At 35.4% G+C, this 17,060-nt stretch overlaps 1 protein-coding gene across 3 annotated transcripts in view; it reads left to right on the top strand.

Moving 5' to 3' along the window:
* b3glcta (beta 3-glucosyltransferase a) overlaps positions 1 to 17,003 on the top strand; it is a 103,112-nt gene extending 86,109 nt beyond the window's left edge. The window contains exons 10-15 of one of the 3 annotated variants that reach the window (XM_051130107.1): positions 5,214 to 5,283; positions 6,143 to 6,256; positions 11,012 to 11,111; positions 11,245 to 11,310; positions 13,114 to 13,258; positions 15,729 to 17,003. In XM_051130107.1, the coding sequence (XP_050986064.1) occupies positions 5,214 to 5,283; positions 6,143 to 6,256; positions 11,012 to 11,111; positions 11,245 to 11,310; positions 13,114 to 13,258; positions 15,729 to 15,887 (654 nt within the window). In that variant the 3' untranslated portion in view covers positions 15,888 to 17,003. Of the gene's footprint in view, positions 1 to 5,213; positions 5,284 to 6,142; positions 6,257 to 11,011; positions 11,112 to 11,244; positions 11,365 to 13,113; positions 13,259 to 15,728 lie in introns of all 3 variants that reach the window. The other 2 variants (XM_051130106.1, XM_051130108.1) reach the window with 2 other exon arrangements.
* Positions 17,004 to 17,060: the final 57 nt, after the last annotated feature.

Genomic DNA, 17,060 nt, shown 5'->3' on the forward strand with positions numbered 1-17,060 from the left:
AAAGTCAGAATTGCGAGATATAAACTCACAATTCTGACTTTTCTCTCTTTTTTTTTTTTGTTTTAAAGATTTTCCAAAATACAACACACAACAAACAAACAACATTGTATCAGACCTCACAGGTACTCACAAAGAAAAATAAATACAGAAATGGAAAAATATTTTTTTAAAAATACACATATATACAATAGCTACATACATAAATTATAATGCTTACAATAATAAATGCAAGTTCGATAACTAGAGCAAAAAGCTGCAATAGGGTCAGTCACTACACTGTAAAAAACAATTTGTTGAGTCAACTTAAAATAATTTGTAACCTGGCTGCCTTAAAATTTTAAGTTCAGTCAACTCAAAAAAAAAGTTTATTTAACTTGAAATGTTAAATTATACTAAGTGACAACTTAGATATTTGAGTTGAATCAACTTAAAATTTTAGCAAACGCCAAATATCTAAGTTGTTACTTAGTACAACTTAACATTTCAAGTTGACTCAACTTATTTTTGTTGACTGAACTTAAAATTTTAAGGCAGCAGGGTAACACATTATTTTAAGCTGACTCAACAAATTGTGTTTTTTATTTTTTACAGTGTAGGAATGCCGACTTTTCTCTCTTAAAACGCAAAACTTTGAGAACATAACCAGTCCCCTCAAAACTGGACTTTATAACTTGAGATTGCAAGTTTATATGTCAATTCTGAGACAAAAAGTTGCAATTATTACAAAAAAATTACAACAGAATTGTGAGATACAAACTCGCATTGGCGAGAGAAAAAGTCAGAATTGTGAGTTTTTATCTCACTGTTCTGACTTTATTTCTCATAATTGTGAGTTTATGTCATGCAATTCTGAGAAAAAAGTCAGAATTGTGAGTTTATATCTCAAAATTCTGACTTTATTTCTCACAATAGTGAGTTTATATCATGCAATTCTGAGAAAAGTCAGAATTGTGAGGTTATATTTCACAGTTGTGAGTTTATATTACACAATTCTGAGCAAACAAATGTCAGAATTGTGAGTTTGTATCACAATTCTGAGAGAAAAAGTCAGAATTTTAGGTTTATCTCATGCAATTCTGAAAAAAAGTTTATATCTCACAATTCTGACCTTATAATTTGCAACTCAACTTATATTTTATATGTATAATGTATAAAATGTATAATATTTTATATGTATAAAAATTCTAAATAAACAATAAATAAAACAAAATAAAATACAAATATCTTGTATATAATATAGAAGCTAAATATTTTCAATAACCATGGCTATTTTCAACATAATATCATAGCTGTCTCCACTGCAGGCTATTCTAAAGGGCACCAGCATTATCGGGTCATTTCAGTCAGGACTAGCTGTCCTTTCCTGCCCCAATGTTTCGTCTCTTCTGACAACAACATCCAGAATCTCTTGGCATTTAATATTCACAGTGGGCTCGGATCAAAGTAATATCTCCCTGAAGCAGCGCTGAGCATTTTTACCTCAGTTACGGTTATCAGGCCTTGCATGTTCTCCTCAGATCCAGAACCAAAACCTCAACCAGAAATACACAAAAAGAAGTCGGACCGCAGTGTCTGTTAAAAGGCCAAACTCACAAGTTTGATTTGGAAAGGGCAGATGTTTCCTGAGGATAAACGACCTCCGTTGCAGTTTGTGACTCTTAAAGCTTCCATCTATGCAAGAAAAAATGACTAGTGAGTGAATGTTCTTGGCCAGTAACTTGCAAGTGTGTTACTCTGATCTATGCTGATGGTTTGAAAACACCTGTTGTGAGTCACAATGCCAAATTGGAAAGATTTATGAAGTGTGACTAAACACACAAATGGGACGGCTCCAAAAGGCAAGTTGTGACTGATGTGTCTTCACAGTGCAGTTTCAACAGCAGAGACATATCATGAACAAAGTCACCTAAGCTGTTGTCATAAATAAACAATTAACAGATAATTGACCCTTCGCAAAACCCCGCCCTCCTTAGTTACTGCTGCTATGTCTGACAAACAATGCCGCTCTCAGACTACACATCATGTTCTCAGTGAAAAATACATTGCAGAGCAAAGAGAAAACTGACGACATGCAGACAGACAAGACAGAGCAGGTTATTTCTGGTTGTCATTTTTTTAAGAAACTCAAACAATAAATGCCATTTTGTGGCTCTTTAATGTGTCGTAACAGATCGTCTTTTCTTCTTTACTTAAAACACGAAAAAACGTGTGAATGAACATCACAACGTATTTTATTTCAACTGCGGAAGACGTCAGTACACAAAATTTTTCAAGTTGAAGTCCATCGAAGTTAATCTACTCTCCTGCATGATTTGTTTTTTTGGAAAGAATGGTGGATTCTGCGTTATGATTGGTCAGATCACCTGTCAATCAAGCTGTTTGCAGAGGGTCAATTGAATAACTTCTTCATCGTAGTAATTACAATATATTTCTGAAATAAAAATAATAATTAGTTTTAAAATGGCCTGTAAGAAATAATTCACTCGCTAATTTAGTATTATAATGTTCTCAGTCTGCTTATTTCAAGAAATGGCCGACTGAAATGTGTTTTTCTGGGCTGACACTGATTATTACAGACTGATATTTTGAACCGATATATACATGTCTGTTGTGAAGATTAATGTGTTCTGACAAAAACTTGCTTTAAATTGGGGCTGTCAAGCGATTAATCACGATTAATCACATGCAATATAAAAGTTTGAGTTTGCATAATATATGTGCATGTACTGTAATTATTATGTGTATATATATATATATATATATATATACCGTTCAAAAGTTTGGGGTCAGTAAGACTTGTAATAGTCTTTAAAGAAGTCTCTTATGCTCATCAAGGCTGCATTTATTTGATTAAAAATACAGAAAAAAAAACAGTAATATTGCAAAATGTTTTTACAATATAAAATAATGTTTTTTATTTTAACATACTTGAAAATAGAATTTATTCCTGTGATGAAAAGCTGAATTTTTATCAGCTGTTACTCCAGTCTTAAGTGTCACATGATCCTTCAGAAATCATTCTAATATGCGGATTTATTATTAGAATGATCAATGTTGGATAATATCAACAGTTGTGCTGCCAAATATTTTTTGGAACCTGTGTTTTTTTTTTTTTTTTTGTTTTTTTCAGGATTTTTCAAGTTTAAAAAGTACAGTGTTTATTCAAAATATAAATATTTTATAACAATGTAAATTATTTATTATGAACTTTTAATAAACTTTTAATTATTAACTTAATACATCCTTGGTGAATAAAAGTATTAATTTCTTAAAAAAAAAAAAAAAAAAAAAAAAAAAAGAAACAATAAAAATGTACTGACCCCAAACTTTTGAACGGTAGTGTATATATTTATTATAATTTGTATGTAATTTATATTATATATAAATAAACATTTTGTACATGGCATATTTCTTTTAAATATATACATTAATTTGTGTGTATTTATATATACATAATAATTACTTACAGTACACACAGTACACACATATATTAGGCAAACTTAAACTTTTATTTTGTGTGCGATTAACCACGATTAATCGTTTGACATCCCTACTTTAAATGCTTTTAAATTATTTTATTTGCAAATAAATTTTCGAATTGAAAATTACCGATACCGATAACCAAAAAAATGCTTAATGTCGGTCATGCCGATAATCTGTCGACCCCTAATTTTAAGAGTAGTGGAGTTAATTTAATTTATTTATTGCACAGTTATTTGTATCCTTCTCTATTTGTAGATTGTTTTACTCACAGTCATGACAGAGAATAACTTTTAGCTTATATAATAAACGGACTGGTGCAAAGTTTTCAGGTATTTTGCTTTTTTTTTTAAAAAAAAAAAACCTACTTTAGCTAGTCCAAGGTTTTTTGCCTGAGCGGAACCAAACCAGTGCAGAAACATTCTCTGGAGAGTGAATATCAATAATTATTAAAAAAAGCTGAACTTTTGACTCTCCCACCTAAAAGGGACGTCAAAATCTTCGAAAGGGGCAGGGCTGCTTTTACTAAAACGGCTATAACTTTTGAACAGAATGAGATAGAAAACAGAAAAGAAAATTTGAATCGATTCTGGGCACTGGGGGCAATATCACATTTTTGTATCATACATTTGTATCATATATTTGTATCATACGATAGACCTCATTCTGAACAACTTTGCTTCTAGAATCACTGCTGTCAAACAAAAGATTGACAAAATGTAAAAAAATAAATAAATAAATGATACTTTTGTGAACTAGTCCTTGGTTTTTTGCTCAGTCTGGAAAAAAACACTGCAGTGCAATTCTCTGGACTCTTTAGGCCAGTAATTATCAAATGTTGAAATTTACCCTTAGGTAAGCTATAACGGGGTCATTTAGAAAAGGAGCCTGTCCAAATACACCCAAAAGTCTATAAAGACTAAATGAAAACTTCACAAAACCAGGTAAACACATGTGGCAGGCGATTCTAAACAGACATGTAAAGTTTTAGGCAGAGCGGACCACAGCTGGCAATGTTAAAAGATCATTGATATTTAATCATTGATTTAGGTGGTTACAGGCTTGCTAAATAATATTTAATGCCCTTTTCCTTATGTGCTTAAATGCCTTAAGCGCTTGAACCCCAGAATTGCTTCTTGCAGCTATATTTTTATTTTTTATAATTTCAGTTTTAATGTATTGTATTTAAAAATATATGTACATTTCTATTTAGCTTGAATTTATTTAATTTTAGTTTACTCATTTTAGTACTTCAACCAAGGCAACATTTCATCTAATATTTATATTTTATTTTATTTCAGCTTTATTTTAGTGATTTTAATAGTTTTAATTGACAATAACAGTGCTTATGAAGACAACAGGATGTATTTTAATACTTTGGATCAAACCTAATCAGTTTATTGAAGTGTAAATACAATGTGGCCTTCTATAATTATGTTAAACTAATATGATTCAAATTTTAGAGCCTTGATATATTGATAAATGTAAAGGTGTACTAACCTTCTCTGCCTAAAATATGGGTATTTCTGTATGAGTTGTACATTCCGATAGTCATTTATTAAATTATATTTTATTATCATTTTTTTTATCTGTTCAGTTAATGAAGAAAAGAAGACAGCCCTGCACAGTAAAGAAGTATTTAAATTGTCTGAATAATTGTGGAGTGATGACTACATATCACTGAATAAATTATTTAATCATTCAAAACCTTCTCTTCACCTTTGTGTCCCCAGGGCCAGCCTGTTAAGAGCGACAACATTTTCGTAGCAGTGAAAACTTGCAAAAAGTTCCATTCTGATAGAGGTGAGTGGCTCCTAACACTTCACCACTTTACCACCTCACTCTCAAGGTTCTTCCCGTTCTTCACAAGAGCACTTAGTGATATCGTGTGTCAGAGGCTGTGCGAAAAGTTACACGTGGCTCCTCGAACCCTGCACCGCTGATGAAGTCAGACGTCCTCTCACTTTAACAGTTCAGCAAGCGTCACAGTTTGACCTCCAAAGTGACTCCGTATTGAGAGATCTTTGGCTGAGTGCCCTGGCAGGCATCACTCCAGTCTTCTCTCCACTGTTAGAGCCCTTCACAGCAACTCTGGGCAGTCGCTAAGCACCAGGCATCAATTCAAACTTAATGAGACAGATAAAGTGTTGCAGTTTGAATTGAGAGAACCATCTGGAAGAAAAAAAAACCCTGAACGGGGAACCAACTGACATGTCAGTTGCATCTAATTGCGCCGATTATCATAATTATCTCTCGCTAGTCACTTTGAGGAGTTTTAAGGATGGTATTAGAAGGAACAAGATATTTCCCCTTCAATTATTTTTAGATAAAACTGCTGCATCCACAAGTCTTGTTATAAATGGAAACATCAGTATTACAGTCAGAACAGGCTGTTACAAATCTGATGCTCTCTTACCTGCAGAATGTGTTTGATGCTAAAGGTTTAGATATAATGGTATTATAATGGATCATGTTTACCTTGTGCGTTTGTTTACATGAATGAAATTTAATTTAAACTCCAGTATGAAAAAACAAATCTAAGATCTTTCATATCAAATGTTGATCGATGTCAGCCCTAGAAGATAAAGCGGGGGTCTGAGGATTGTGGGAGTTATCTCTTATGTGTTGAAGTATTGATTGATTCTCTGTTCACACACAACAGTTCCTGTGGTGAAGAAAACATGGGGTAAACAAACATCTCTGCTGGAGTATTACAGCGATTATGCCGATCCCTCTATACCCACCGTTGATCTGGGAGTGCCAAACACAGAGAGGGGTGAGTGATTGAATGTGTTTGAATGTGTTGAGTACCACTGATACCAATATTACTGATGTCTCTAGGAAATTGTTTTTTTTTTTCCTAATATTTAACCATTGACTATAGCCATTCAACATTACAGTATAATTGAGAGCTATTAAAGGAGAACTCCACTTCCAGAACAACAATTTACAAATAATTTACTCACCCCCTTGTCATCCAAGATGTTCATGTCTTTCTGTCTTCAGTCATAAAGAAACTGTGTTTTTTGAGGAAAGCATTTTAGGACTTTTCTCCATATAATGGACTTCATTGGTGCCCCGAATTTGAACTTCTAAAATGTAGTTTAAATGCAGCTTCAAAGAGCTCTAAATGATCCCTGCCGAGGAAGAAGGGTCTTATCTAGTGAAACAATTTCTCATTTTGTTCAAAAAATAAAAATTTGTATACTTTTAAGCACAAAAGCTCGTGTAGCACAGGCTCTGGGATGTGCGTTCTTGAATGATTTGTTCATTTTTGAACAAATCTTTAATGTGACTCATGATTCGTTCAGTCGCGCATGTGCAATGTCCTATTCTGTACCTAGGTTCTGTACTTGAATTAGTTCACCTGTTTCGAGTCTTTGGGTTTTTCAAGTCGTTCGTTCATCTTATGGGGCTGTCACACGATGAACAAACAACTCAAACCTGAAGACTCGAGAGATGAGCTAATCAATTCTTTTTCCGGCTCACAGTGCATTGGTTGAGCTTATGGGGCTGTCACGTGATGAACGAGCAACTCAAACCCAAAAACTTGTCGGATAAGAGGTGAGGTGAGCTAATCATAGACTAAAGACCCAGGTAAACAATGAATGAATCTTTTCTGTTTCTTATAGCATTATAGTTTTGTCTTGTTTGTAGTGTGATCAACGTTTGTGTAAGCAGTAGATGTGTTCGGGAAGTAACACGTAACATTTTAATTATATTTTGCTAAAATAAACTAAATGACTCGAAAAAAGGTTTGTTCATTTTGCTGAACGAGACTCAAAGGTCCGAGTCGGTAAAATGATCCGAACTTCCCATCACTATTACGAATCCTAAGTTTGTCGTCTGTGTGCTCAAATAGGTAGAGAATGGCAAAAAACTCCATCTTATTTTCTCCTGCAACTTCAGAATCGTCTGACATCATTGTACCTTTTTGTTTGTAAACAGCGTTTGACTTAATTGCACTTTCTTAGTCTTTGCGCGTTCGCTTTGTAAACACTGGGTCTGCGGTTCCGCCTATGTTCCGCGTGACCTTTTGACGTGATTCAATATTACGTAGTGTCGTGAACGTGCATCCCAGAGCCTGTGCTACACAAGCTTTTGTTATTTACAAATTTTTACAAATTTTTATTTTTCGAAAACAATGACAGATCATTTTGCTAGATAACACCCTTCTTCCTCGGCTGGGACTGTTTAGAGCCCTTTGAAGCTGCATTCAAACTACGTTTTTAGAAGTTCAATATCGGGGCACCAATGAAGTCCATTATATGGAGAAAAATCCTGAAATGCTTACCTCAAAAACCATAATTTCCTCATGACTGAAGACAGAAAGACATCAACATCTTGGATGACAAAGGGGTGAGTAAATTATCTGTGAATTGTTGTTCTGGAAGTGGACTTCTCCTTTAAATGAAACACAACAAATTAATATAAGAAGCAGTCAGTAAATGCTGCGAGTACTAGGGTCAGCCTTTCACTATCTCTTTCCAATCCTGCCAAGTCAACCCCCGAGTTGACAAGCTGATCTTGCCATGGCAGTCTGCCACTGATAACCTATGCAAATGTGATCATCATGCTGAAGTGAATTTAGTGCTTTGCTTCTGATTAGAACGGGAAGTCCAATCAGAGCCGCAAACTGGGAGAGACACCTTCATAGTCTATACTGGAGACTCTCAGTTTGCCATTTTGTCTATTCATTTGAACATCTAATTTCAATAGAAACCCCCTCCAGCACTCCAGCGTTCACAGTGTATCCCTTTTCTGCGTTTTTTTTTTTTTTAACTCAGTTAAAATGAAAACTTTATTTCAAGTACCCTCCGATTGGTCAGTCGTTCATTTGATCACCTTCTGTTTGATGTTGTAAAAAGCTCTTGGCACATGCTGTTCCCCTGTTCTCCCTACTTGTTTATTCATAAGTATGTTAATTTGACATGATTTTTGTGACTAAGAACCCTCTTCAGTGGATTCAGTTCATTTGCTCCCTTATTCTCACCTGATGTCAAAGCCAGATCATACCAGGATTCTTGCTTTTAATCATTGACAGATAGTGATGAAAGTAAGGCCGTATATCACTGTGTGAAATTAAGAGGGATGAAAGATACTCATTTATAGGGATGGGACAATAATTAATTGCAACGCGAATCGAGAAATGATTCAGCATCGATTCTGAGATTTTCCGAACACGTCGCGATTCTTTCTAAAATCAGTTCTGAAGAGCAGATGGCACTGCTTGCTTTGGAAACAGTCGTGCTGTGCTTGTTTCCAAATCCTTACACGCACTGGAACCTATAATCATTCAGACAATTCGAAAAGGTTACAATGATGTTTACAGTGGGCTGTTTACATTAATCTCACGTCATAAAAGCAGTCTGAGCCAAAGTGAAATTACATGACTCAGCTGAACGCACAAGTGCTCTCACACTCTTCTTTGTGAGCGTTTGAGTGTGCGGATAAAAACTAGATTAGAGGGCCGTCTGCTGTTAAAATCTAAGATCAGAATCGATTCCAAAGAGAATCGCGATGCATGATCTCAGAATCGATCCACAAATCGATTTATCGTCGCAGCCCTACTAATTTATCTGTCTATCTATCATCTATCTGTTTAATCACTATTATCTACCTATCTTCGTTCTATCTATCGTTCTGTCATTCTGTCTATCGTTTTATCTATCGCTCTGTCATTCTATCATCATTCTATCGTTCTGTCGTTCTGTCGTTCTATTTATTTTTCGTTCGATTGTTCTATCATTTGTTCTATCATTCTATCTATCCATCTGTCTGTGTCTCTCTCTATCTACTGTTCTATCTATCCATCGTTCTATATCTATCTATCTATCTATCTATATATCTGTCGTTCATTCGTTCTATCGTTCTGTTGTTCATTCTGTCGTTCTCTCTGTCGTTCTAAAATCCTGTCTGTGTGTCTGTCTATCGTTCTATCTATCTATCGTTCTGTCGTTCTATCTATCTATCAATTTATCTATCATCTGTCTATCTGTAGTATCTATCGTTCTATCTATATCGTTCTGTTGTTCTATCTATCAATCTATTGTTCGTTTGTTCGTTCTATCATCTGCCTTTCTGTCTGTTGTTCTATATATCGTTCTGTTGTTCATTCTATCAGTCTTTCTATCTGTCTGTCTGTCTGTCGTTCTGTATCTGTCTTTCTATCTGTCTGTCATTTTATTGTTCATTCTGTCGTTCTCTAACGTTCTATCTATCTATCTACCTATCTGTCTGTCTGTCTATATATCTATTTTTCATTATTACTATCTATCTGTCTGTTTGTCTGTCTATCAGTGGTTCTATCATCTATCTATCATTCGTTCGTTCTGTCATTTGTTTGTTTGTTCTATCGTTCTAACATTCTCATCTGTCATTCTATACTGTCTGTCTGCCTGTCATTCTGTTGTTCTCTCGTTCTGTCTATCGTTCTGTCATTTTGTCTATCTATCGATCATTCTATCTATCAATCTGTTGTTCTGTCGTTCTGTCTAACTATCTATCTATCATCTATCTATTTATTTATCTGTCTGTCATTATATCTGTATATATATCGTTATTACTATCTGTCTGTCTCTGTCTATCTATTGTTATTACTATGTCTATATCTATCTATCTATCTATCTATCTGTCTGTCTGTCTGTCTATATATCTATGACTCTATCATTTTATTGATCTGTCGTTCTCTCTACTTTTCTACGTTTTATGAATATACAGATGAGTATACAAACAATTGGATTCATATAACTTGTCGACATTGGTGGAAGTAAAGTGTTGAATTTCTTTGATATGGAGTTTAGCAAATAATTCTTCCTTTCATTCCAGTACAAATTCAATTCAAATTCACACTCCGGAACTGAAAAGGATTTGACTCTGAATTTTTCCCAGTCCTGGTATACACACTGACACATGTCGGGATGCCTGCTTCTTGTTCCCCTCATCGCTGTCTTGAAGAAGGATTTAACCGATGGCTGCAGGCTATCTGACGGGGCAGCACACTACAGGGGCCTGCGATATTTGTTGTGGAGAGGGTCCTGTTCTCCCTGTGAAGTCTGACAGTGGCACATCCTGTTCTGCTCTCTTCCCTTAGCCTTCATTGTCGCTGACACTTCGTGCTTTTCTGGCATTACTGTCACCAGTACGGTTTCTTCATTCTACCATGCGTACAGTTTCTTCAGGATCTTCTCTACTCTTTATTTTCCTCTCACATTGCACATTCTCTATTCAATATCACAATCTGATTGTTTGCTTAGGAAAACATTTCCCTCACATACTCGCTGATATCACATCATGTCTGCAGTACTTATCCGAAGGGTACGTAACGGTTCTTATTCCATTTCCCATTCAGGCTGTGGACAGACAGAGTGCGTTAATTTGGAGTTTCTTTGGATAGCTGAATGACAGCGTTGAGATGGAGGGCTGGTTTGTGAAGCTCTTAGCAAAGTCAGCTCTGAAGTCATCTCGCCTCTGTACTTGCTGACTTTTCTTCTGTGTTTCCAACACATTAAGTACTTTTATCCACTTACAGGTCACTGTGGGAAAACATTCGCCATCTTGAGGAGGTTTTTGAGCAGTCACGTTCCCAAGACCGATTGGCTGTTGATTGTAGATGATGATACTCTTATAAGGTAAGTCTATTCGGCAGTCTGTTTGTGTACGTGTAGCCCGCATATGTCTATTTCCTGGAAAATGGCATGATTTATGTGGTGTTTACCCCAATTTGCACGTTGGTGGGTGGCATAATGTTTTTGGTTCTCACAGCTTGCCCAGACTGCAGGCCTTGCTGAGCTGCTATGACTCCAGTGAGCTGGTGTGTCTGGGAGAGAGGTATGGGTATGGACTGGGTCAGGGAGGATACAGTTACATCACTGGTGGTGGGGGGTGAGTGACTGCTTTACGATCAAAACAGCCTTTTGACATTATTTTATGTAACGGAGTCCTAACCACATTTAAAGCAACATGATGAGTTATACTGAGAATAAATGGCAACACTTTACAATAAGGTGTCATTTGTTAACATTAGTTAATGTATTAACTAACATGAACAATAAATGTATTGCACTTTATTAATCTTCATTTTAGTTAATGAAAATACAGTCGTTCATTGTTTGTTCATGTTAGTTCACAGTGCAGCTAACTAATGTTAACAAACACAACTTGTGATTTTAATAATGCATTAGTAAATGCTGAAATTAACATTAATTAAGATTAATAAATGCTGTAGAAGAACTAATGTTAATGAACTTTATTATAAAGCTTTACCGAATAAATTAAAAATAAATTATTTTGAAATTAATCTGCTGTTATTAGAGATGTTTTCATTTATTGATATTAGATATTTTATTATGCATGCTCATTTCCTAATTTTTACATTTAGATTACCTTTGTCGTGCTATTGTCAAACACTCACTTAGTTCATTTTTAAAAATATTAAAAGTAATAACTGTTAAATGCAGTTTTCCGAAAATCTTTTATATGAATATATATTTTTCATGCCGTGTATTGCAATAATTTCATGCATACAATTATTTACAGATTTTAAAACCATTGATTTTTTTTTTTTTGCATTTAAACAAAATTATACAGAATTTTAATATAGCCATTTATTCGTTTTAAATAATAATTGCCCACATTTTTAGTGTTGATGCATTCCTAATTTGAAGTCCAAGATACAGTTAAAAATTTTTCCAAAAGAGTAAAAACTTTTTTCTTGCATATACATGCATAATAGGAAATAATAGTAAAATTAAATAATAATAAGAAAATTGTGAGTGTGTGTGTGTTTACTATTGTAATAAAAGAGAATTGTAAGTGTTATACACACACACACACACACTCACGTAGTAAAAAAAATGCAAAATTTAGAAAATTTTGCGTGTGTGTGTATATATATTTTTTAACTTACAAAAATAATTAAAATCAGTCATTTTTTCCCCCCGTAATAACTATTATTTTTTGTAATAGTTAATAGTTGTAATAGTTAATAGTTGTAATAATTTTTTTTATTATTTTTGATGAAAAACATACAAAATCTGATTCTTGAATCATATGGAATTGCAAACTGAATCATGTTTAATTAAATGTATGTGTTCCCAGTTTTTATTAATAAAAAAAAGGCAGGAATTCTAGAGAAAATGTCCAGTATTGTGGGCCTTCAAATATTATGTTACTCAGTAGGCCTTTGAGAATAAAAAAAGTCCCTTTGACGTCTTCAGATGCCTAATGGTGTAAATACATAATTTGGTGTAAATACAAACAGTTATCAGTAATGTTAAAATCCACTGCCATGACGTCTGAGTAACGTTTCATTTACGGAGGTGACGACAAAGTGCTCTAACCACATTTGGAACCTGAGCTCTCTAATTTGGCCCCCTACAGATAAATGGCCACATGCTGTTCAATTTGCTAGCATATTTGGAAACCATTCCAGCAGAAATTAGTTTACCGTAAGTGACTGTGTGGTTAGTGCACATGCAACAAGCTTCTGTTTGGGATTCACAAACCCTGCAATGACAAATCAATATTCTGTATCACAGTGTTCAGTAAAGATGTGTTCAGTTTGTGCATGACAAATGTTTTGGACGTCCTGCATTGGAGAAGTTTAGTATTCAGTGTTATTGTGTTGTGCAGGATGGTGTTCAGTCGAGAGGCTGTGGTCCAGTTGTTGGCCAGCGGCTGTAAGTGCTACAGTAACGATGCTCCTGATGACATGGTTTTGGGCATGTGTCTCAATGCTCTACGAGTTCCTGTCACACACAGTCCCCTCTTCCACCAGGTACGTGCACACACACACACACACATTTTTACCTAAGCTAAATGAGGATATATCATGGATTTTTTGTTTATTTTAAGCCACCTATTTTTTTTCTGTTGGCTAAACCTGACTGACATTTTTTTTTAATTGTTTGATTTATATAGTAAAGTAATGGGTAGTTTTTGTTTTTTTTACCCATAACCATACATTGTTGACTAGCTGTATTATTATTTAGCAAAAAATATTATTGCTCAAATAAAGGAATAAATATTAGTAATATTTCACTTAAATTCAGTATTATTATTATTATTATTAAGCATTATTTGTTTATTTATACATTTATTTATTTTCAGAGTTACTTAGAGTTACTTAACTTCAGACAGCATGATAATTGCACAGGTGTGCCTTAGGCTGGCCACAATAAAAGGCCACTCTAAAATGTGCAGTTTTATCACACAGCACAATGCCACAGATGTGACAAGTTTTAAAGGGGGTGTGCAATTGGCATGCTGACTGCAGGAATGTCAACCAGAGCTGTTGCCCGTGATTTGAATGTTAATTTTTCTACCATAAGCCGTCTCCAAAGGCATTTCAGAGAATTTGGCAGTACATCCAACCAGCCTCACAACCGCAGACCATGTGTAACTACATCAGCCCAGGACCTCCACATCCAGCATCTTCACCTCCAAGACCAGCCACCCGGACAGCTGCTGCAACAATCAGTTTGCATAACGTTAAAATTTCTGCACAAACTTCAGAAACCGTCTCAGGGAAGCTCATCTGCATGCTCGTTGTCCTCATCGAGGTCTCAACCTGACTGCAGTTTGTCATCGTAACCGACTTGAGTGGGCAAATGCTCACATTTGATGGCATCTGGCACTTTGGAGAGGTGTTCTTTTCACGGATGATCCCGGTTTTCACTGTACAGGGCAGATGGCAGACCGCGTGTATGGCGTTGTGTGGGTGAGCGGTTTGCTGATGTCAACGTTGTAGATTGAGTGGTCCGTGATGGCGGTGGGGTTATGGTATGGGCAGACGTATGTTATGAACAACGAACACAGGTGCATTTTATTGATGGCATTTTGAATGCACAGAGATACCATGGCGAGATCCTGAGGCCCATTGTTGTGCCATTCATCCACGACCATCACCTCATGTTGCAGAATGATAATGCACGGCCCCATGTTGCAAGGATCTGTACACAATTCCTGGAAGCTGAAAACATCCCAGTTCTGGCATGGCCAGCATACTCACCAGACATGTCACCCATTGAGCATGTTTGGGATGCTCTGGATCGGCGTATACGACAGCGTGTTCCAGTTCCTGCCAAAATCTACCAACTTCGCACAGCCATTGAAGAGGAGTGGACCAACATTCCACAGGCCACATTCAACAACCTGATCTACTCTATGCGAAGGAGATGTGTTGCACTGCGTGAGGCAAATGGTGGTCACACCAGATATTAACCCCCCCCCCACCAATACAGTAAAACTGCACATTTTAGAGCGGCCTTTTATTGCGGCCAGCCTAAGGCACACCTGTGCAATAATCATGCTGTCTCATCAGCATCTTGATATGCCACACCTGTGAGGTGGATGGACTATCTCGGCAAAAGAGAAGTGCTCACTAACACAGATTTAGACAGATTTATTTATTTATTTATTTTTACTATTTATTTATTTCAGATTTTCCCTACTTCTTTTTTTTTTGTTTTTTTTTTTTACATTTTTGTCCCTAGTTAAACTTGTGACTAAGTTTAACTAGGTCAAATCACATACAGCACATGCACATGCTCCTTCAGTACGTGAAGCCTTGTCTTGTCCTATTGGCAGCACACATTGTTGTCCACTAATCAAAAGGGACAAAAAGTGTAGGCAGCACAGCAAGTATCCCGACACCTGAGCCATTTGTTTTTCTGTCGGTCTTCATTTTTCAGTGCACTGGATGTCTCAGATAGGGTTAGACAGCTCAGCTTGATGTGGAGATACCATGTCTGCTTTTTAAACTTCACATCTGTATAAACCACAGTTTTTTTGTGCATTTTTTTTAAACAGATTATTATACAATTTTAGTACAGATGATACGGGATTCCAAAACGCCATTAATAATTAAAAACACTGATGTTTGCAGATGGAAAGAAAGTTGTCCAGACATGTTCATTCAGAGTTATTTCTGGAAAAGAAATAATTGCTTGTAATATTCCCTTGTCTGTCATTTCTGAACTCATTTCCTCATTGCCCTGTAAGAAGCAGTCCTGATATGCTTTGTATATCAAATGTTTTTCTTTCGAAGTAATTTATACTAGCAGACTGGTTGTGTCACCAAAGATCTTAAGCAGTGCTGTACAACCAAACTTTTATAAGACCAATTTGATGTTCTATCTCAGGTTTTCTTTTAATGTACCAAAAAACAGGAAGTTAATAACAGTAGTTGTTTCATTAGGTAACACTAATCATATCTCCTCCTGTGTTTGTTTTGTCTTCTGACTCAGGCTCGTCCAGAAGATTACGCAAAGGAGTTTTTGGCCCACCAGATCCCGATTTCCTTCCACAAACACTGGAACATTGACCCTATTGCAGTGTTTAACAAGTGGCTGAAGAACGACAAACACACAGAAGGGCTACAGAAAAGCACTAAGGAGGAATTATAGTGTCTGTGTTTGTGTGTGGGAGTAGTGATGTGTCTGTGTCATTACACGTCATTTATTATTGTATGTTTTCTATATTGTGAATCTTGCACAAACATGAATGAAAGGGTGCCTTCTGGTCTGAATGAATGTCCTAAACTGGGAGTTGCATGTCTTAAATGTATGTCTGAAATATTTATATTACACGATTATCACAACCTGTTTGAGGTTATTTGTAGATTTATTTTTAAACACTTTTGTTTTCTAAAAGATTTGAATTATGTGTGAATTATAATATTGGAATTTATGATAAACTAAATCCTGTTGCCTTAAATCTGTTTTTGCAGTGTCCTTTTTTTAGTACTAAACACAAAACCAGCTGCATCTCATAACTAATGAGACTGTCACGAACCGGTTGTGATGTGCCATTATTTTCGGCCCACAAGGAGCCAGAAATGGTCAAAAAAATATATATGATGAATCACTATGAGGAACAGTATTATCTAAAAGTTCATGTTGTTTTTCTTGGCTGTTTTGAAAATAATGTGATGTAGATGTTAGAGAATGTTTCCATGGTAGTGAAGATCCCAGCCATTCTGAATAGATTATTCACTGAGATAAAACTATATGCATGATGATTGTTCAGAACAGTTTTCACAAACAACATCTGCGAAGTCAGGTGGTTCAGCCTAAAATTAACTTGCAGTTACACTAATTTAAATTTAAGGTTATTTTAAGTAACTCTCAAAAACTAATCAACAAATGCTGATTTCAATTTTTGCTCCTTCGGAAAAGCATTCCGAAAAAAATGTTTTCCCTATTAACTCTGATATACAACAACACAGAGTGTTCTAATCAGTGTCGCTACTAAATGAAAATTGAAATTAAGCTTAGGAATGTCTTAATTAAATTGAATAATTCATTTTTCATATTTTGTTTATCATGAATAAAACATCACTAGATTAAATATCCTGTTTCAGCTTGTCTGTTCAGCAATTTATCTGAGCTGTGGATTACTCAAAATGACCCTACTGAATTAAAACCCACACTGATGTGAAATTAATCTGTTACCGTTTGCTTGGAGAAAAGACTGATAAGCTTAATGGAGTAAATTTAGAGGTCTATGTCCGACTCTTGTCATTAAAGGGTTTAGTTTACCCAAAAATAAAAATTACTCCATGATTTACTGACCCTCAA

Source organism: Labeo rohita, chromosome 15 (assembly GCF_022985175.1).
Source record: "Labeo rohita strain BAU-BD-2019 chromosome 15, IGBB_LRoh.1.0, whole genome shotgun sequence".
NCBI lineage: Eukaryota > Metazoa > Chordata > Actinopteri > Cypriniformes > Cyprinidae > Labeo > Labeo rohita.